Source organism: Sinohyriopsis cumingii, chromosome 18, assembly GCF_028554795.1.
Source record: "Sinohyriopsis cumingii isolate HCF-2022 chromosome 18, ASM2855479v2, whole genome shotgun sequence".
In the NCBI taxonomy this organism is placed as follows: domain Eukaryota; kingdom Metazoa; phylum Mollusca; class Bivalvia; order Unionida; family Unionidae; genus Sinohyriopsis; species Sinohyriopsis cumingii.
In genome coordinates, this window is record NC_142978.1 from 96,273,526 (window position 1) to 96,296,634 (window position 23,109).

Below are 23,109 nucleotides of genomic sequence, written 5' to 3' on the forward strand. Positions count from 1 at the left end.
CCTTCCTTTCTAATGTTTTAAAACAAATACTGCTCAAACGAGAATTCAGTGGAGCCGCTGACTCAGCAAATCTTTTACGGAAATATATGGTAACAAGACTAGAAAAGAACGAAGGTACTTCTCACTTTTAGGTACCGGCTAATTCATAATTACCTTGATTTTCTCTGTGTCAGTTGCAACTCCACTTTATGAGCCCAGAGGGCAAAATGATTCTACCGTTTGTGGTAGAGACGAAACCTTGATTACTTAATTGTTTAAGTCCTGTTTTCTGAGCGGTTGAAGATGTAATTGGGTCTGTTATTCAAAATCCAAAATGTCATCAGGATGTATCGAAGAACATCAACATCGGCATGATCAGGACAAGTTTCCTTTAATTTCTGGAATATAGTGATACTATTGCAAAACTCCTTAGAAGCCTCAAGTGTTCATACAAGACCTCATACCCTACTCGGAAATTAGTGTGGTGACTGTCCCTTTCATCCACTGCAACCAAAGAGTAGGCACTGAGCTAGATCTATGGCATTAACAACTTCAGATCCACATAGGATATTTCACACTTGTTCAGTAGTTCGTAATGGATAAGAATCTTTGATTATCTTATTGTTCAATTGCTGATATCTGATTATTAAAAGCCTAATAATAGTTATCATTTACCCAATAATAGCTACTGGGTACTCCATAAGGATTGGTTGAGTTCCTGATAGCATTATGTCTCATTAGTTTCTATATATGATTCTTTGCATCGTCTATTTAATAAAAGGGGTAGGTCTATGTGGTACTTTAAACTGGCCTGTTGTTTTATACGACGTGGAATAAATAAGGACATATAATGATCGTCATCTTTATAGAAAATCTTTCTACAGAGTAATTTTGCGATCTGATCGTTTGGTCACTGCTCATAACTTCATCATCAAGTCATTGTCACCGCTCCGGTGGCCTAGTGGTTAGAGCGTCCGCCTCGGATGCGGGAGGTCGTGGGTTCGATCCCCGGCCGATTCATACCAAAGACTTACAAAAATTATACTAACAGCTTCCTCGCTTGGCGATCAGCATTACGAGGTTAGTGTTAGGACTGGTCGGTTTGGTGTCAGGATAATGTGACTGGGTGGGACATCACGGTACGTGTCTGCGACATGATGCCCCAGTGCAAGACATCACTAAAAACTGCCACACTGCAGACATAGTAGCGATATGACTGAAAAATTGTTAAAGCTACGTTAAAAATCATTGTTAACAGATAAGTATGAATCAATGGTAACAATGGCACGATGTCATTCAATTATGGGCTGTCTCAGCTTTGGATTTTCACTTTCTGGCATGAATTTCAACATCATTTTAATGAACGTGATAAATTATATTAGCTGTTCATTCCTTGACAATGCCGACTATGTCGATGTTTTATTTTGCATTGTATTTTTGACGTGTTCCTTGCTAATATTAATAACACGAACTGGTCCTCATCCATTTGAAACGTCATCTACTGTGTCAATAATAAAACTGTTATAGGAAATGATTATAAACTTTGATTTCCCTGGGTAGCAACAATATATAATTGTTTATTTTAACCTAGATGTATCGCAGTTGCATAATTGTCACTGACACACTTTATGCTTTAAATGGCAGGGCTCCATGAAGGTTGACCAAATTTATCTTGTCGTTCTCATGAGAACAGGAAACTTCACATAGGAATAAATATTCTCTCAAATATTTGTATCTGAATTTTGACTTGTCTCTAAAAAGTTTCTCCATTTTCTTTGCTCATTTAACTTTGATATAAAGGCGACTTCCCATAACTCCATGGAAATGATTGGTCAAAGAGGTTTAGTTAACATAAGTGAGCCCCATGTGATGGAACTCTGAATCATTTGCACCTGTAATCTTTTACCACTTTGTGATATCATCCATTACTAATTGCCAAGAAAAACCCCAAATATGCTACGGTATAATCTTGCCTACCTGTGTCCAGTAAACAATTCACACAGTGATCCCCTATCGTCTGTTTCTGGACATTTTTCTGCTATTGTATTCAAAATTTATTTATTAACCTGAGTTTCTGGAGAGGGAAGGGGTTGCAGCAGTGCCCTCTACAATCAGGCTTGTCATTGTGGAGAACTCAAGACTAACTGATCTGTGTTGACTTTGACATCACCATCACATTTCAAATGAACCGTTGTCCTGGTCTTTGACCCGAAATTTGACTACAGGGATTCTAGTTCTATTTCACGTTGTATGCACCTCTTGGCACAATCTTTAAATAAACCTTTGATAAATAATTTTAGTATCTTATTCTTTTGATTTGATTAAATTGGAATTTGGGGAACAAATAGACTACATGTGATTGTGGAAAAAGATGCTTAATAATATAGCCCATTTGGCATCGGGAATGTAAAATAAGCCCGATGTGCACTCCAGCATGTGTTAAAAGCGACTAATGAAGACAACTTGTGTGACGACAATGGTGTGGTGTGTGTAAGGAAGTATATGACATTGTAATTATAAGATTGGTTTTACCATAGTTTGGTTTTATATTAGCTTTGCATGCCTTTTTGCATGTTTCGTAAGAAATATAACTTTTGTCGTTTGCCACGTGGTGCATAATTACGTTCGGTCGGAGAACACTGTTTACATGATGAAGGTTTATGTCTTTGCTATTTCCTAGGTTTGTTCGACACGAAATAATCATGGTTGTGTCGTTAAGCACTGTACGCACCTACCTATATATATATATATATATATATATATATATATATATATATATATATATATATATATATATATACGTACGTACGTACGTACGTACGCACGCACAAATACACACACACATGCATACATACATACATACATAAGCACGCACACACACTATACATACATACGTACGTACGCACGTACGTACGCACGCACACATACACACACATACATACATACATACATACATATCCTACTTATATATTCCTGTCCTTGTTTGCTTTATACATATTTTTCTTGTATATAAGAGCTTCATGTTTAATATACTTTACCAGTATATACCAACTGCATTTCAGATTAATTAGATCGTGTATTGCATACATGTCTAGATTGTTGGATGTTCTTTTTTTTTAAAAGCCTTGTTTTGTAGACAATATATTTTATATTTCTCTTTCTTTCCATACTGTGGATGATATTTATGAAAATGAGGCAGAAAATATAATCTTAATGCGGGGGTTTAATCAAAATCGTTGTATTTCTTTAAATATATTTACATGTTTAGTGTGTTTTCTATTCGTTGTCATTTGCATGTCTTTGGTACTATTAATTCATATATCGAATACAAACGCGCGGTAACAATTAGTGGGAGTTTAAAAGAGCTACAGAATACGATATAGGGAAGCTCTATAGAATAGTACGACTGCATAGGAAGGGATAGAGATAAGATGTCGCTGAACTAAAACTACAAGGCGTCATACACTGAGATTCTCATTTGATTCGTGATAGATGGAGTCATTATTTTGAGACAGTAGGAACTGAATCACAAGATGTTCATTTCAACGAATCTTTTGCGGACGAAGTTAGGAACAGCGTGAAGCATATCGTGGAATCAAGTATTGAAGAAGGAAAAGACACCACATTGTGTGATATCATAAGTCAAAATGACATTGAAGAGGCCGTAAGAGAGTTGAAGAAAAATAAATGACGTGTTGGTGATTAAATATATACTGAACATATTGTATTTGCTTGCCAATCGATAGGTAATATTTTGTGCCACATAAACAATTCCATGGTCCCCTTCGAAACGTAGCTCGACTATTTTAATAATGTATTTGTTATTCCTATCTCCAAAGGTGCATAAAAGAAAGACTTACATGAATAAATAAAGAGACCTCTCAATTGCTCCCGTGTATTAAAAGGTGCTTGAAAATTCCGTTGAAAAGACTTATTCAATTTAGTAAAAGGATTAATTTTCCTCACCTCTTGCACCAGGAATTTCAAAAACAATGTAGTGGTATTACTGCAGCCATTATACTGCAGCCATTATTATAGGAGAGGGTGTATCCCACCATTTTGAACGCTACTCAGATGAATATGTTGCATTCCTTGAAAATACGAAGGCCTTCAATACAATATGGCCTGATGGCATTTTCTGCATTCCTTGAGAATGCGAAGGCCTTCAACACAGTATGGCATGATGGCATTTTCTACAAGCTGTTTTCTCTTTGAGTTAAAGGAAAACTGTGTAGATTTATTCGTAATTTTGTTTTCAAGATGTTAGGGCCCTTGATCTCCTCCACGGCCAACATTAGAAACCATACTCAGCAATCCAAGGGGTACCATACTCAGCAATCCAAGGGGTAGGTCAAGGAAGAACGCTATCAGCTTGGCTTTTCTTAGTAATGATAAATGATCTAATATCTTTATTAGAATCAACAAAATACCTTAGGTATCCTTGTGTTCTAGACCACTCTGGTGGCCTAGTGATTAGAGCGTCCGCCTCGGAAGCGGAAGGTTGTTAGTTCGATCCCCGGCCGAGTCATACCAAAGACTTTCAAAAATGGTACTAACAGCTGCCTTTGGAGTCATACTTTCTTGGTTTTGTTTATGTACATTTCTGGTTTATCAACACCACCACGAATAAAATAGTTATTGTTTCATCTTTAACCTAAGTGATATAGAATATGTTTTTAATAATAGTATAATAACCAAGAACAAAACCTATCTTCTGTTATGAGATGGATAGATTATAATATGTGTTGTCAACAGAGCTGTCAAATTAAATTTCCTGTTCGGAGGGTATGTCGATTGTAATATACTTTTCCGTTTCCACAGCAGAAATAAATACGGTTGAGAGCTTAACTTTTTCTGTTTAATTTGTATACTTTGATGAATCATTTAACGTTGACCTTCTTTACACCTACATCGTTTTCTATGTTGTTCTTATTGTTGTTTTGATGGTACTAGTTGCTATAATTTTCTCTAACAATAAATTTTTTCTTTAATATCTTTCGATCTTCTAAAAGCATCAGTTTGAGCTCTTCAGTATATTTTCTTTCTGTGTTGAGAACTTTCTTCCGGAGTGTGGTTTATCTGTCTGCATTACTCTTTAACTATCATACTAAACCTCTCATTACGATTTCATTACAACTGTTTGCCTTACTCACCATATAATCAATTACGTAGGTATATGAGTGGTTACTATTTCATCGTGTTTTGAAACTTGGGTTTATATTAACTATTCTTGAAATTGTTGGTGGACCTATCGATAACTTAAAGATCCTTTTCAAAACAGGCTGTAACTGACTGTAGGAGCCGATTTTATCATTAAATCGCCAATAGCAATACTTATGATGTTCCTCTCACTTGCCAAGTTTCGCTGTGAAATTTGCCGTTCTCACGGACATATTCGATTCACTTCAAACATTTCTACAAATTCTCTGTTCTTTTAAAGCTGTTACAGATTTCTGTGGTTTGCTTTTCAACCTTGAAACGTTGCTATTCATTGTCCATTCTGCGATAGTATCAAGTATTATTACATGCTCAATTTTTTCTCCGTTAACTTTCCATGGTCAGAACCGTTCAGTATCTTACGATATTGCACACCTTCATATTGCATTCACGTGCTTAAAGGAACTACTTTCTATTCTAAACAAATAATGGACGCAGATGCCAGCACTTTTGATTTGTAAACAAATAATGCACACTTGCATAGTAGGCGCTTTACATTTTGGTTGATTAAATTTGTTTCTGAGTGAAGTAAAGAAGATGTTTTGTGGACTGCCACATACCAGCTGATTTGGCACATTCCGCGTTAACTTTTTTGATACAGTGTTTCGGACTTAGTCTAGCTATACAGAAGACGCTAGAAAGGGTCCTTACAAATAACATATAAGTGAAAAGGCATAAACTGTCTTCTTTAGCTGGTAAAAAGGATGGTAAAAAATAGACTTAGTTTTACATCCTGAATTTCCTCAAAATGTACTTTCTTAGTTCTGGAAATCTGAATTGCACGAGCCATGTCATAGGTTCTCAGTCTTGATTACACATTTCGAAATTGTGCTGTAATTTCGGATATAAGTGCAAATACATCCTCCTAACTGCACTCAAAATGAAATAAGCATTAAATTCCGTAGCGTCTTTTTAATAATTACAATTGAAAGACTTCATATTTTTCCCACATTATGATTTGAAACATTCAGTGACAGAAACAGAAACACATTTGCAGATGTCAACACGCTTCTCCCTCGCTTCTTCATAATTACAATTAAAAGACTTCATAAGCAGGCCGAGGTTCTCCGAAATCCTGATGTGCAGTTTCCAGTTCTTCTAACCCGTTATAAATTAAGCATTTATTTCTTCCTCTTGTGGTAAGTTACAAATATTATTGATTATATTAAATTGCTGCAGATCGTTGTTTTCGGTTGATTAATATAAAAACTTGTGTATCAGGTAATGACAATGCATATTTGATATCTTACGAAACCTGTTCATGGATTTTATCATCTCCATTACACTTTAATCTGTTAAAAAGTAATAGTTATTCCTCATCCATGTTCTGTCTTCCATGCTGTATAGTTTAATTCATTCTGCCAGAACTTCATATCATATTTGTTGAATGAATAATTACCGTCAATTCTTAGAGTGTTTAATTTTTTTAAAATATTCAATGGTTTGCATATGAAATAGTTACTTTGATGACGTAGATGTCTCTATCTTTTAATATGTATGCAGTCTCTTGGTTAACTGTAGCGTTGAATTAAAATTCTTGACAATCATAAATTGTTCTGTTTGCCTATCGTTCAGAACTGATATCCATTGTTAAACTGTAACATAGGTTCACATTTCTGCTAAAACATAACCAATATTACACTCATACTAGCGATTTTCGGCAGCTTGGTTATTCTCCTCATCTATTCGCTTGATCATGTATGTCTAGCTTCAATTCGTCTGGGTCATTGATGTCTAGCTTCCATTCGAATGGGTCATTTATGTCTAGCTGCCATTCATATGGGTCATTCATGTCTAACTTCCGTTCGAATGGGTCATTTATGTCTAGCTGCCATTCGTATGGGTCATTTATGACTAGCTTCCATTCGTATTGGACATTTATATCTAGCTTGTATTCATCTGGGTGATTTATTATGTTTAGTTTCTACTCGTCTGGTACATGTATGTCTAGCTTCTTTTCATCTGGGTCATTTCTGTCTAACTTCTGTACGTGTGAGTCATTTATGTCTAGCTTCTATTCGTATTTGTCATTTTTATGTCTAGCTTCCAGTCGTGTGGGTCATTTATGTCCAGCTTGTATTTTTCTGGGTCGTTTATGTCTGGCTTGTATTCGTCGGAGTCATTTATGTTTAGTTTCTATATGTGTGGGTCATTTCTGTCTAACTTATATACGTGTGAGTAATTCATGTCTAGCTTCTATTCGTGTTGGTCATTTCTGTCCAGCTTGTATTTGTCTGGGTCATTTATGTCTAGCTTGCGTTCTTCCGGGTCATTTATGTATAGTTTCTATATGTGTGGGTCATTTCTGTCTAACTTCTATACTTGTGAGTCATTTATGTCTCGCTTCTATTCGTGTTGGTCATTTATGAAGTGTAAGCCTTATCTAATTAGCTTTGTAATATCACATGACAGTAAAAGTAATCAGATATTCCACACTGGATTAAAACTGATACACACCAACAGTTGGTTTATTTTATACATTCACTAGGGTTTATGTTCCATGGGAAACATACTCTCAGGGCAGTTTTTACTCCCCTTCCTAGCTGTATTGATTCTTGCATTTAAAAAATAGTACAGAACACCTTCTGCAGTTATTCTTCAATAACAAATAACATTACATGGTGGCAGCGGTAAAAACACCACATTGAAAATATCACTGTTGAAAATGGCTTAATTTCAATTTACGAATCCAGGCAAATTTGACTTTTATAGACCTTAAACTTGGAAAAAGTGGGTTCAGCGCTTTGAACGCTGTTGTCAAGCATCTAGATTTAGTGAAAAAGAGGAAGACATTCAAGTAAATACCTTTATTTATTCCATGGGAAGCGAAACTGATGACATTTTGTCTTCGTTCAACCTGACAGTAGAAGAACACAAAAAGTGGAAGCCCGTGACAGTTAGATTCTTGCGATATTTCATTCCAAAGAGGAATGTAAGTTTTGAAAGGGCAAAATTTAATCAAAGGAAACAGGAAGAGGAAGAAACAGTGGACAGTTTTGATACACCTATGTGTTAGCAGATAATTGTAATTTCGGGCCATTACATGATGAAATGACCAGAGATCGACTTGTAGTAGGATTGCGAGATTCAAAACTGTCAGACAAAGTGCAGTTAGATGCAAATCTAACTCTAGAGTCTGTCGTTAGTCAAGCTCAACAAAATGAGCCTGTGGAAAAGCAACAATCAACTGTACGAGCAACTGGAGAACGAATGACTAAAATCGATGCAGTAAAATCGTCTTCACTGATTTATGGGAAACAGGAACATAAAATCCCAAAAGTTCAACAGAACAATGTCAGCAGAAAAGGATGCATGAGATATGGATAGAAAGTTGATCATTCCCGAAGACCAATGTCCAGCCAAAGAAGCAGAATGTCATAAGTGTAAGAAAAGAGGAAACTATGCAAAATGATGTCTGTAAAAATCAGCAGTCGCACAATAGAATCGAGTGCGGAACCTGGATATCTAGGGACTATTAGCACACAGAAGAGTCAGCCGTGGATAACGTAGGTGAGATTGAACAACGCTTCACTTTTATTCAAGATTGATACTGGAGCTGATGTGACTAATTTCTGAGAGGGATTTACGAAACATCGGAGACCAAAAACTATCAAAGTCTGATCGAAAACTATATGGACCTGGAAACTCTGAACTTAAAGTGCTGGGAAAATTTACATGTGGACTAGAATTGAACAATGACATATTTGTTGTAAAGGGACTGAATCAGGCACTCTTGCGCAAATCCGCAATTTAGGCTCTCAAGATTATTGAACAGGTAAATATATCCTCAGTAAATGTCTCAGATAAAAACCTCACAAAATGCAAGCAAAATTCACGATAAATCTATAAATTTAGATAGGGATTATAGCGAGAAATTCCCAAATTTGTTTAAAGGTCTAGGAAAAACAAAATAGTTCTATGACATAACTCTGAACAAAAATGTCAGTCCTTATGCCTTAGCTACCCGAAAAATGGTTCCTATCCCTTTATTGAATAAGTTCAAGAGAAGTTGGATAGAATGGAAAAAATGTGTGTCATTTAAAAAGTAGATGAGCCCACTGAGTGGTGCACGGCAATGGGTGTTGTTTCGAAACCAAACGGTATGGTAAGAATTTGCGTGGATCTAACAAAACTGAATGAATAGTTAAAAGAGAAAATCACACACTACCATCAGTTGAAGAATCCCTTGCAAAACTAGCAGTTGCAAAGTTTTTCACTAAGCTCGGGCTTTTGGCAGATAAACCTGTCAGAACAGTCACGCCGCCTTACAATTTTCATTACTCCTGTTGGCAGGTTTTATTTTAATCGCCTTCCATTCGGAATCGGTTCCGCGCCTGAATTATCTCAGGAAAGGATGTCAGGAACTCTGTAGCGACATGGGAGATCACTCTGTCACAAGGACGATATTTTTGTTTTGGAAGAAACGCAGAAACAGCATGACGAAAGACTAGAAATGTTCATGAAATCAATTCAAAAGGCCGGCATCACTTTGAACGCTAAAAGTGTGAATTTTTGAGACCATCTATTAGGTTTTTGGGGCATGTTGTTGACGACCTGATCCGGAAAAGGTTAAAGCTATAATTGAAATGGAAACTCCGAAATGCGTAACAGAGATACGACGATTTCTCTGTATGGCAAATCATCTTGGCAAATTTTGTCCAAATTTGGCAGAAAAATTGAAACGATTAGCTGAGCTTTTGAAAGGTAAAAATTCGTGGACTTGGGGTTCAGATCAAGAACAAGCTTTTTTATAGAGATATCAAGCAAGAAATGATATCTTCACCAACTTTAGCACATTATGATACAAACAGAGAAATAGTTATATCTGCAGAAGCACCGTAGCACTCTGAGACCGGTGGCGTTGGCATCGCAAGGTATGTCAGAAACTGAGCAACGTTATGCTCAAATAGGAAAAGAAGCCCTTTCAATCACTTGGGCTTGTGAACGCTTCAGTAGCTATTTAATTCGGTCACAATTCAAACTTGAAACTAACCATAAGCCATTAGTACCACCACTGAGCACAAAATTATTGTGTGATTTACCCCCTTGAATGTAACGTTTTAGAATGCGTTTGATGAGATTCAATTTTTGTATAGTTCAAAAATCGATTAACTTTAACTTATCATTCCGACAGTGACAGAAACTTTCAGGCTGAAACTAGCGCCTATGTTGATATCTTAGTTAGTTATTTGCCTGCATCAAATACTCGACCTGAGCAAATAAATACTGAATATCGAGATGATTCGATTTGCAAACAACTTGTACAATTACGTAAAAAGAGGTGGCCAGAGAAATTTGCTTTTGACGGTAAACTTCAATCGTACTGGGCAGGTAAAGGTGAATTTACAATTCAAAATCGTCTTTTACTGAAAGGTATACGCCTGGTCGTAGCAGAATCACTTCAAAAAGAAATCCTAGAGAGAATTCACGAGGGTCACCAAGGCATAGTTAAATGCCGAGAACGCGCCAAAACGTCAGTTTGGTGGAAAGGACTAAGTACTCAGCTAGAACACTTGATAAAGTGTTGACAAAATTGCATGGAAAACTCAAGAGAACAAGCTGAACCAATGATACCGAATGACTTTCCAAGTCGACCTTGGCAAAGAGTCGCTTCAGACTTGTTTGAACTGAATGGTCAAACATATCATTTGGTGACTGGCTATTTCTCAAGATACATTAAAATAGCAAAATTGCAAGGCGCGGGTTCAAAAGCAATTATCAATTATCTCAAACCAATATTTGTGCGACACGGTATACCGGAAGTATTAGTTTCAGATAATGGTCCGCAATACACATTCACAATACTCAAAGAATTCGCGACAAATTATGGATTCAGACATACTACAAGTAGTCCAAAATATCCACAGAGCAATGGTCTCGCCGAAAAAGCTGCTCAAACAATTAAAAATAAGCTGAAAAAAGCAAACGATCCTTACATAAGCATTTTGACATATCACGCAACACAATTACCAAATGGATACAGCCCTGCCTAATTACTGATGGGAAGAAAATTACAAACTACTTCGCCAATGGCACCAAACAACTTAGAGCCCAAATCGCCAGGTTTAATGAAACTGAAGAAATCGGAAAGCTATCAAAAGCAAACTCAAAAGATAACTTATGATCCTCGACATCGCGCCCGGAATATGAAAAAACTAAGGTAGGGAATAAAGTATGGATTAAAGATCATTTTTCTTCAGGAATTATTAAATCTGAGGCATCTACACCTCGTTCATACATGATAGTAACTGACGAGGGAGACATACGATGTAATATGAGAAATCTAATTCCCATGCCTACTTCATTATCGGAACCTCTAAGAGTGAATGTTTCAAACACTGATACTTTGACTGACTCAGATGAAAGCAAAGCAGTGCCAACCAGTCAAAACGGATATTTCACACGTTCTGGAAGATTGTCAAAACCACCTGAGACACTAAACTTGTAAAAATGAAGCTAATGTAGCTTGCTAAGAAAGGTGGTCATCAGATCACGTTTCATTTTAATGTAAACTTCGCAGGAAGGGAAATGTTGTATAAGCCTTTAATCCAATTAGCTTTTTGTAATATCACTTGACAGTAAAAGTAATCAGAAATTCCACCCTAGATTAAAACTGATACACACCAACAGCTGGTCTATGTTATAGATTCACAAGCGTTTATGTTCCATGGAGGGGCCCCGAGTGGCCGAGTCGTCTAAAGCGCTCACCGTTACGGATCACTGCCATCTCACCTCTGTCTGCGTGGGTTCGAGTCTCGGGCTTGGCTAATGTGGGTATGTGAGAAAGCTTGCCGGTAGCTTCTCGTGGGTCAGTGGTTCTTTCCAGGGTTTTCTCGGGTTCTTCCTCCACCATTAATACTGGCCGCCATGTATAGCCTATCTTGTGCTGACAAATGGCGTTAAACCCCATTACAACAACAACAACAAATGTTCCATGGAAAACATACTCTCAGGGCAGTCTTACTCCCCTTCCTAGCTGTATTGATGTCTTGTATTTGATAAATAGTACAGGACGCCTTCTGCAGTTATTCTTCAATAACAAGTACCATTACAATTTATGTCTAGCTCTTTTTGTCTGGGTCATTTATGTCTAGCTTGTATTCGCCTGGGTCATTTATGTCTAGCATCAATATGTGTGGGCCATTTATGTCTAGCATCTATTACTGTTGGTCAGTTATATCATGCTTCCATTTGTCTGGCTCGATTATGCCTAGCTTCTATACATGTGAGTAATTTATGTCTAGCTTCAGTTCGTGTGGGTCATTTATGTCTAGCTTCTATGTGTGTGGGCCATGTATGACTAACATATATTACTGTTGGTCAGTTATGTCATGCTTCCATTTGTCTGGCTCAGTTATGCCTAGCTTCTATACGTGTGAGTAATTTATGTCTAGCTTCTGTTTGTGTGGGTCATTTTGTCTAGCTTCAATATGTGTGGGCCATTTATGTCTAGCATCTATTACTGTTGGTTAGTTATGTCATGCTTCCATTTGTCTGGCTCAATTATGCCTAGCTTCTATACGTGTGAGTAATTTATGTCTAGCTTCTGTTTGTGTGGGTCATTTTGTCTAGCTTCATTACGTGTGGGTCATTCTTTCCTAGCTTCCATTCGTTTGGGTACATTATGTCTAGCTTCTATTAATATGGGTCGTTTATGTCTTGCTTCCATTTGTCTACATCATTTTGTCAAGCTTCTTTATCTCTGTGCCGCATATATTCATTCTTGACAGTCTCGATTTATATTTTAAATGCTCTCCAAATTCTCTTCCACATACTTTTGGTGTACTTTTGTCTCCATTGTTTGTCAAAAGATTTATACTTTAACACACTACCACACTTACATTTAAGCCGTCTAAAAAAGTTGTAACATGGGTGATTTTTCCGGTCACTTTCTTCGTGATGATCAAGTTTTATATTTATTGAGGGAAAAACTGGTAAACATCACCCCGTTACTAATGTTAGGCACGTGCAATTTAATGTTTCATTATCTAGGTTTGAATGTTTGTTTAGTTCTATTTTACTTTTAGCTTGGCATGTTTGTTTGTTCTGTTTCACTTTAATTTATGTTTCCAGTGCCAAATCCGGTCTCACGTTACTGTGAGGTAACCCACTAAATCACAGTCAGTATATCGTTGCTAAACAAATTTCAGGAAACAGGCTTTAGCCAGCATAAAAATGAACTTAACTACGAAAATATTATTTTTAAAGAACTGGTTTATATTTTTTACCTATTAGTTCCTTACTATAAATAGAGAAAATTAATAAGAATGTTCGTATTTCTACTAATTATGATTTCCTTTTATTTCCGCTTTGAATATCGTCAGTAACGTTGAAATATCGTCATTCCTCAGTTATAACGACATAAATTTTAAATTTCATACATGTGTAATACAGTAAATCAATTAAAACTGACAAGTCAAATGAGTTAGGATCATCAGCTAGTCATGATACTCTGTGCAGTGATACATCATCTAGACACATTCATTTAGATGATGTACACGGAACTAAAATACCGTACATCCTGGAATAAACGCGCGTTTGTTTTAAAATCATGATGATCTGAATCCGATTGCACACTAAAGAGTAAAACTTCATTTTTAATTTGCCCTAGTCTGATGAGATTGGATTAGAAAATATAATAATAAAAATATAATATACTGAAAGATCCTGACAATGTGAATGATCTTTTTAACATTTTCCCTTCTCCTATTTTCTTTTTGGCTTTTCATTTCTCTCCAGAAAGTGGTAAATACTTATTAGTCTAAACATGTTTATTCAGTAAGTTAACTCATTCTTATTGTATAGGAATATGAATGTTAATTAGAACTTCCTTGCTTAAAAGAGCTGATTGCATATTCACTGCAAAGTTTTATATTTAAAAATATTCCACGAACAACACATGAGCAATGACATTTCTCTTTGAAAACAAATCCTCAAAATGTATTACGTTTTAAATAGTATCCTCTCTTCCATATCATCTGTCTAAACATTTTACTTTAAACCAAAAACTTGAAAGATACAAGACAATCTTGCGCATGTGGTCTGCCTAATAATTGTGTTACAATTAGCAATCATAAGGTCTAGATGTACTTTGATTTCAACATATACGGTCATATGTATTTATTTTGTAAAATACAATTTTCAGTACAGTTTACCTGACCAAGTGGAAAGAAGCGAGTTGCCATGAATGTTTGGATGATCCGATACATTCTCAGAGCTGTAACATTGCTGCTTTTTCTTCCATGGTTGACATATGAATCAGTGGAGGCCGTGGCAGAAAACCTTCAGTTCCAGTCTGATACAATTCTTTTGACAGTTTATAGACATGAAGACGGTGTAATAAAAGGATGTGTCGCCGAGGAAAGGTTAGTCATAAACAAAGACAGACATACAGATTGACAGACAGATATTTCTCATTTCTGTACTTTGTGGCCCCTGCTATTAAAGGGCGATTTTGGGGCATCATTTTTGTTGCATTTATTTCTGAATTATCCTCATCTTACAGATAGCATGTAAATGTGTGAAAATAATTTATCACATAGTCTGTAGACTTTGCCTATAGTGTGTGTAGTTTCATATTTTTGATATTATAACATGTGAACATATCACTTTATGTGATTCTAACTGGTCCAAATAAGCTATGAAATTAGTGTGCAGTATTCTCTTTACCGATTGGTTGCGATCGTAGGAAAGCTTTTTGAACCCCGCCTTCTGGAATGTTTTGTTGTCAATGAACATTTTGGCCGCCATTGTTAGATTTGATTCACGAAAGAAACTGGGGAAAATGGTCTCGTCTGTCTGAATATAGCCAATTTACCACCGTAAGGACTTGTTTTGTCGTGTAATGTAACGTCTTTCTAGAACAAATTCAGTACATAAGACAGGGCTGTACTCAACACGTTTAATCACTCCGCTTTAGCATATGTTGCCCCATTCTATGTTTTCAAAAGAAGAGCACAACTGTAACAAGGGAAATAACTCGTACAACCTTATTGTGAACTGGACTAACCTGTACGTATGAATTACGTTACATCTCCCTTCTAAAATAGATTTTCTCCATTAACTTGCCTGCTGGCACATAATGTTAATATGCAAGACCTTAATAATATGTTGCACACTTTCTTTCAGGAGTCCTAAATTTACTACAAATAAAATCTGACTAGAATTCTCAGCTTTTTGCATGCAGAATCAATAATGAGACAAATAAATTATCCTTTAATTTAGGAACGGTCAGCTTTCCTATGTATCACTAGCAAATGATTTACTAAAATGATGTATTTAACGTTCTATCTGTCTTAAATCAATTTTATCTACTCTTATTTTAACTCTGTATCACTGTCCTAGGAATTAACATACATTCATATTTAGGTGACATAGTCTTTCAAATACACAGATGTCTTAACACTTCTTCCTTTAGATGTCTAATAGTTGTCTGGTGATCCACCATTATTATTCAACGGTTTTTGTCCGCTCATCTTTGGTCTAGTCTTGCTCCGAGATGTAATCTTTGCACCACTATTGGTGTTTTCAAATTCTTGTGGTACATGAATTTCTGATTCTGTTTTGCATGTTTCAGACGGCATGAGTCTATCTGGTGTTCGCGATTCCACTGGTGTTGGGCGTAGGTCCTGAATATCAGGGTCTATGAAATTTTCATTTGTAGCTCGCAGGTGCTTTCTATTCCTGAGTTACACACTACCATCTTCGGTCCGAACCTTGTAAGAATGAATGTCAGCTTTCCCCTCTACGTATGCCTTGCGCCATGTGCCATGTTTGTCACTGGATTTAACCCTAACATCTCCAGTGTGCGATGGTTCTAACTCCTTTGCACTCCTGTTGTAGTGTTTTTCTTGTTTCCTTTTGTCTACCAACAGCTTAGACCTGGTACTGTCCTGTGACTGTGAGCTTTGCATTATGAGTCTTTTTGACATTGGCAGTCTTATTATAAAGTCTATCAACTTCAACAAAATTTGAATAATAGTCTACTGTGACCAGATATGATTTGTTGTCAAAATAGCATAGGTCTACACCTATCTTGTGCCATGGCCTTGTAGGCACATCGTGACCTGTGAGTGGCTCCTTCTGCTGCTGAGAAGAATATGCATTGCATGTTTCACACTTTGAAATATAGTTTTCTATTTCGCGATTTATGTTTGGCCATTATATAACTTCTCTAGCTCTTCGCAGACAGCGTTGTATTCCTATATGCTGTAGTTCAGCCTTTCCATTATCGAACCTTTCAGTGTGGCCGGGATAACTACACGGTCACTTGTGAAAATCATGCCATTCAGTAATGTCAGGTCTTCTCGCAAATGAAAGCAATACTGTAGTTATTGTGGAAGTACCTTTTTTTGGTTCTGACCATCGTCTCTGAATGACTTTTTTCAACTGTCCTGACTGAAAATCCGTTTCAGTTTCTCTCTGAATCTCATTGATGCGTTCCAGAGAAACCGGTAGATACTCAAACATGCTCACACTTTCTATTGCTTTCTCTGTGAATGAGCGGGTATCAACCTCATTCACTCTATCGCTATCCCATACTTTATTGGTGCAGGGCAAATATGCACGACTCAATGTATTAGCCATGTACATCTGTGTACGTTGCTTTTAGACTACCATGAAGTCAAATTTCTGCAATTTTAATACCATTCTTTGCAGCCGCTTTGGTACACTAACAAAAGTTTTCTTGCAGATTATTTCAAGTGGTTTGTGGTCACTTTCTATGACTACTCGTCTCCCGTAGACATAGTTCTCAGATCTTTCCATTCCAAAAACTATTGCTAGTAGCTCTTTCTCGATTTGTGCATGATTTACCTCAGTCACTGTGCGTGCACATGAGGCATATGCAACTGGGTGTCACTCTTGCAGCAAACAAACCCCTAGCGCCGTTTTCAATGCATCACATTGAATTATAGTGTCCTCTTCATGGTCAAAGTACCTTAGCACTGGTGCTGATTTCAATATCTCTCTAATTTCGTGAAGGCGTTTGTCATGAATTTGATCCGGATAAAACTCTACGTTCTTCTTGATCAAATGTCTCAGTAGATCTGTCACTTCCGATAGCCTTGAAGCACAAACTTCTGCACATAGTTCATCATACGTAACAGGCCCTGGACTGACTGCTTATACGTAAGCATTTCTCTGATTGCCTCTACGTTAGCTCTGTCATCTTCCATTTACACATTAAATATGTGATGCAATTCCAACTCAAAACGAAATTTGTTTAACTTACATATTTTGTAGTCTGTTGTTCCAAGTCAAATGCTGCAAATATCCGGTCACGAATACAATACAATAAATATCGGAATTTCTGCATCCAGGAAACCTTCTTTCAAATGAATATTTCAACAATGTAATGTTTAGTTGTGAAAGTGATATGGTACGTAAATATGGACCATCTACTGCATTCTATCCGGTACTGCATCAAACAATGTGACATCTTGAACATCGGACATTTTGTGTTGATTTTCTACGTAAACTGTTCTGTTTATTCGCCAAGGCTCGCAAAAGCTGGACAGTATTCAATTCGTTTGATAAATTCAATATTAAATCTTTACCCGTTTGAGATCCTCTATATATGATTTTTCTCTGTCTTTAGATCTCAAACGGGTAATGATTTAATAATGAATTTATGAAACGAGTTGAAGAAGGCCAAGGCTCCCAAAAGCTGGACATTATTCAACGAGTTTTATAAATTAAATATCAAATCATTACCCATTTGAGATTATTTTTGTCACATAGTTTTTATTTCAGTGGAAATTATTTAGACATAAAGAAGAGCGAATAATTTCGTTCATTCTGACAGACGGTGCACCTTTCATTTGTTGTGCATACAATATAGTCCAAAACAAGTTGAACTAGTAGAAGTAGATTGTACATTTTTACAAGCTATAAATCAAAGAAAAAACTTCCATCCGAATAGACAGAACATTTTATGACGATAGAATCATTTTTCAAAAATAGAATGATTAATGCGACGTGATGCCACATTTGATACAGTAAACACTAAGCCTAGAGTGCATGTTTACCCTAAAATGTCACTTGCAGAACTAAACGTTACATTGTTGTGATTTTTATGTGGAAATAGGATTACTGGATGCAGAAATTCCCACATTTACTTAAATGCATTTGTGACCGGATATTTACATTATTTGACTAGAACAATGGACTGTACAGAATACGTAAACAAATTTCTTTTTTAGTCGGATTTGCATCCCATATATACGGCGCAAAGATGCTGTGGTTGGATAAAGTTCTGTCAGTTAGGAGACCCATATATGTCCAAATTCTTCTGTGAACAGAGGTGAGTTTATTTACTTCTAAGTTAACATTTAAACCACGCTTGTATATACCGTGGATTCTATATCTATGCTACAGATATACCGCTCCCTCTCCCCACCCCACCATCAAATAAGCAATATCCTTAGTTTTACTTCTTATTGTTGTTCTTGTCTTGTAGTTTTACGACATGTTTATTATTATGATATTTTTATGCATGACATAACAAACCTCTGTGGGGTTAACAGATCCATATTCAGACAGCGGAGGTAATTTTTCCTCAATTTCCTTTCGCGAGTCGAGTTCAAAAATGACCCCCAAAAATGTTCATTCAGTACTAAACATTCAAGAAGGCGGGCACAAAAACCTTTTCCAACGATCCCAGCCAATTAGTAAAGATGATATTGCACAATAATTTCACGGTCTTATTTGGACCAATCAGAATCACATAAAGTGACATTTCAACATTGGGGTAAATATTAAATATATGAAACTGCACATTCTATAGGAAACCTTTACCTACTATGTGATAAATGATTGTTGTGAATATGAAAAGCACGCTCATGCCGTCATAAATGAATGTTTTGAATATGATCTTATCGCTCATGACGTAATAACGTCATAGAAACGTCATGAAGTCTTATTAACTAAGAAATAATAACTCAGATAGAGGTATCTATTTCAATTGATCAATATCTTTTTCAGTGTTGCACTATTTCTAGTCTAACAAGTCCAGTAAACTAAATTCGTACATGTTTCCATTGATTTCACTACGTTACCCTATACTACGACGCGTGAGCTTCTCAAAAACACTGGATAAACACGCAAGTTATGACGTATCATTGTTACGTTGTACTTCTAGGTTACTGCATTTCTATTGGAAAATATGCACGAGTTTTTTGGATGATATACTGCACGACACGACCTTGGGAGTGCAATATATCCATCCGACAAAACGAGTTCATATTTTCCCATACAAACGCAGTAACCTTTTTATTATATGTTCATTTTCCTATTCTACCTAAGGCTTAATTATCTAAACAAAAATACATTTCAAGAAAAGAAATAACTGAATTTATGCTGTATTCCAAACTAAATACACAAGCGCAGATTCGTCAGTACACAAGAACATCTTTATTAATACGCACATAAATCCGCCCAGATAAATTTGAACTTAAGTCGCGCACAAGACAGCACTTTGGAAAGGAAATGGTGTTTGCGTCTGTTTAAAATTGAAATTTAAAATTATATTGTGAATGAATTCGCATTGCAACAATTATTCCATTTGATCTGGAATGAATAGATTTTGGTATTTTTGTACATGAAGTACGTCTGATGTTAGCAGCGGAGCAGCGTGTTGACATCGGCAAGTGTTTCTGTTCTGTCATTGAATCTTTGAAAGCAAAATGTGCAAAAAAAATGAATTCTTTCAATTGTAATTATCAAAAGGACGCTATGGAATCTAGTGTTCATTTCATTTTGATTGCAGTAAGGAGGATGTAATTGAACTTGGAATGTAGTCGAAAGTACATTACAATTTCGAAATGTGTAATCAAGCGTGAGAACCAAAGACACGGCTCATGTAATTCGGACTTGCAGAACTAAGAAAGTACATTTTGAGGAAATTCAGGATGTAAAATTATCTTTTTTGCCATTCGCATTACCAGCTAATGAAGACAGTTTATGCCTTGTCACTTGCATGTTATTTGTCGGGACCCTGTCTAGCGTCTATTGCTAGCCTAAATTCGAATCATTGTATCAAAAAAGTTAACAATGAATGTGACAAAATAGCTGGTATGTCCATGAAACACCTGCTTTAGTTCATTCAGAACCAAATTTAATCAGCCTAAACGTAAAGGGTCTACTACGTGAGTGTACACGATTTGTTTACAAAGTAGTTCCTAATACAATATTGGGCACACGTGAGTGCAATATGAAGTGAACATGAGTGCAATGTCGTAAAATACTGCACGATTCTGACAATGTAAAGTTAACAGAGAAAACAAAATGAGCATATAATAAACAGTCTTACTGTTCGTGAAATATACGGGCCTCCTGAATAGCATATGTTGCTCTAAATACTTCTTTATGCGAAAACGAAATGGTTTCACGTCAAAGTAAAGAATCTGAAATGAATGTTCATTTTAAATAAAATTTAGTAAATTATGAAGTTATGAAGCAAATTAATTACCTTCAATCTTTTACGAACACTTCTATCAGATTGTATCTTTCACATGACGAGAACAATGATTTTATTCAGTAGTACACCATTTATTATGTGCTCATTTTCGTCTCCATTAACTTTGCACTGTCAGAATTGTGCAGTATTTTACTTCATATTTTCACGCACGTGCGCAACACGTGTGTCCAGCAGTAGTATAGTGTATTGTTGTTGTTGGGTTTAACGCCATTTTTCAGCACACGATAGGCTATACATGGCGGCCAGTATTAATGGTGGAGGAAGAACCCGGGAAAACCCCAGAAAGAACCACCGACCCTCGAGAAGCTACTGGCAAGCTTTCTCACATATCCACATTGGCCGAATCCGAGACTCGAACCTACGCAGACAGAGGTGAGATGGCAGTGATCCGTAACGTAGAGCGCATTAGACCACTCGGCCACTCGGGGCTCCAGTATAGTGTATTAGGAAATACTTTGTAAATAAATCATGTACACTTATGTAGTAGACGCTCTACGTTTTGGATATCTGAACCGGATTTGGAATTTACTTCTGTATCATGTATTATGGCTTTATTGTCTGAAACTGTGCGACAAAAAAGCGGAACCAACCAATTTAGAAAAATTATCAAATAATTTATTTCTCTAAGTTATACTGTGAAAATTTAAAAGGAACATGCAGTATTTGCGAATTAGTTTTAAAATAATTCTAAATGTTTTATCACAAAACCAAAAGTTTTAATATTCCGAATAAATTTTAGGAAATATTGATTGTGTTGATATACCAATAGTCTTGAATGAACTGATGTACCAATTGTCTTGATGTATCACAACGATATAATCCAGAATGTCTGAATGAATTCACAGTAATAACAAAGCAGTATTGTAGTCCAAAAGTCAATGACCACTTTGTAATTCAAGATAGATAGTTTCAAACAAAATTATTCATCTCGAATTATATCTGAACACAACATATAAGTTATTCAACAGACGAATTAAAACAAGAATGAATACGTGTTTTCCTCGTCCTATATATACTAATTTCACTTGACCTAAGACACAATAGAATGCCCAGGATGTGTGTTATTTTAAATGGAAAATTTTATCAAATTGTAAATAAGTTAATATCTAAAACATTCTAACTTCGTAAATAAGATTACGCCTTGAATTCAAATCGAGATAATCATCTTTGAAACAATAGACAAATGTCAGGTAGGCCAGAACTCTACTCCAAATCACAGACAAAGATCAAGCTCTTTTGTTCGGCTGTTTTGTTCCTTTATGTGTATTTCCTTTTTTCTTAGACTAACGTCATTTGTCCCTTAGGGTGACAGGAAATATCTTATCCAGTCAAGTAAAGCGAAATGGATCAAATGTTATGCTGTATATACAAATCAAAGTCTTTTTAAACCTACATAATTTTCATCCAATTTTGCATGAAGTTTTCCAAAAATACTTTTGAGTCTTATTTCCATCACTGAAATTTTTTAGCACGACAAAAATTAAAAAGGAGTCATGCAAATGAGTAGGCGGAGAATTTTCATTTTTCTAAATATTGCATTTTTATCACAACTTTAATGTGTTGCTAACTGCTGTATCTACTTACCAATTATCCCACCTCCTACCGACTTTGATGCATACTTACCTACCAACCTACCTACCTACCGACCTACCTACCTACCTACCTACCTACATACATACATACATACATGCTAGACTCGCAGTGGCTTTTTGGTCAAGACAATGACTCGTTACTTCATATCCTTTTGGGCAAGAGAGTGGACATCTTTGATTCTATGGATGATCAATCATGGCAGGCATTCATGTATGTGGTGGCTGATGGAATAGACACAATGTACAGAAGAACAAATGACCTTGAAAACGATGTATGATACTATGCTTGCTCAGTAAATTAGGGAAATGGACCCATTTTATTTCTATCTTATAAATTATCTACATGTGCTCAAAGGGAGAGAGAACATGATAATCCATTTAAATCGTTACAGTCGAATGTAAATAATTCCAATTCCTTTATCTTTCTCTCTTAATCTATGTTGCATACATATCTCGTTTGCAATGAGTTCTCTCACTCATGTGTTTAGAGATTGCGTTTTCTTTACGTTTCTTTATATATATATATATATATATATATATATATATATATATATATATATATATATATATATATATATGTTTATATTTGTGTATATGTGTATGTATATGTGTGTATGTATGTATATATGTATGAATATATGTATATGTGTGTATATATATGTGTATGTGTGTATGTGTATATGTATTCAAATATATGTATGTGCATATATGTATGTATATATATGCATCTGTATATATGTATATATATAGTGTACTGTAAGTCCATTAATGTCAAGCTATGTTCCTATCTTTTCTGTATTAACGAAAAATTATCTGAATGAAATCTCTTCTGAAGAGGAAATA

At 35.9% G+C, this 23,109-nt stretch overlaps 1 protein-coding gene across 3 annotated transcripts in view; it reads left to right on the top strand.

Annotated features, from left to right (window-relative positions):
- Nucleotides 1–23,109, top strand: part of LOC149777544 (phospholipase A2-like) — a 64,928-nt gene that overhangs the window by 26,748 nt on the left and 15,071 nt on the right. The window contains exons 1-2 of one of the 3 annotated variants that reach the window (XM_089942146.1): nucleotides 14,394–14,561; nucleotides 18,399–18,499. In XM_089942146.1, the coding sequence (XP_089798272.1) occupies nucleotides 14,544–14,561; nucleotides 18,399–18,499 (119 nt within the window). In that variant the 5' untranslated portion in view covers nucleotides 14,394–14,543. Of the gene's footprint in view, nucleotides 1–14,341; nucleotides 14,562–18,398; nucleotides 18,500–23,109 lie in introns of those variants that run through there. The other 2 variants (XM_089942144.1, XM_089942145.1) reach the window with 2 other exon arrangements.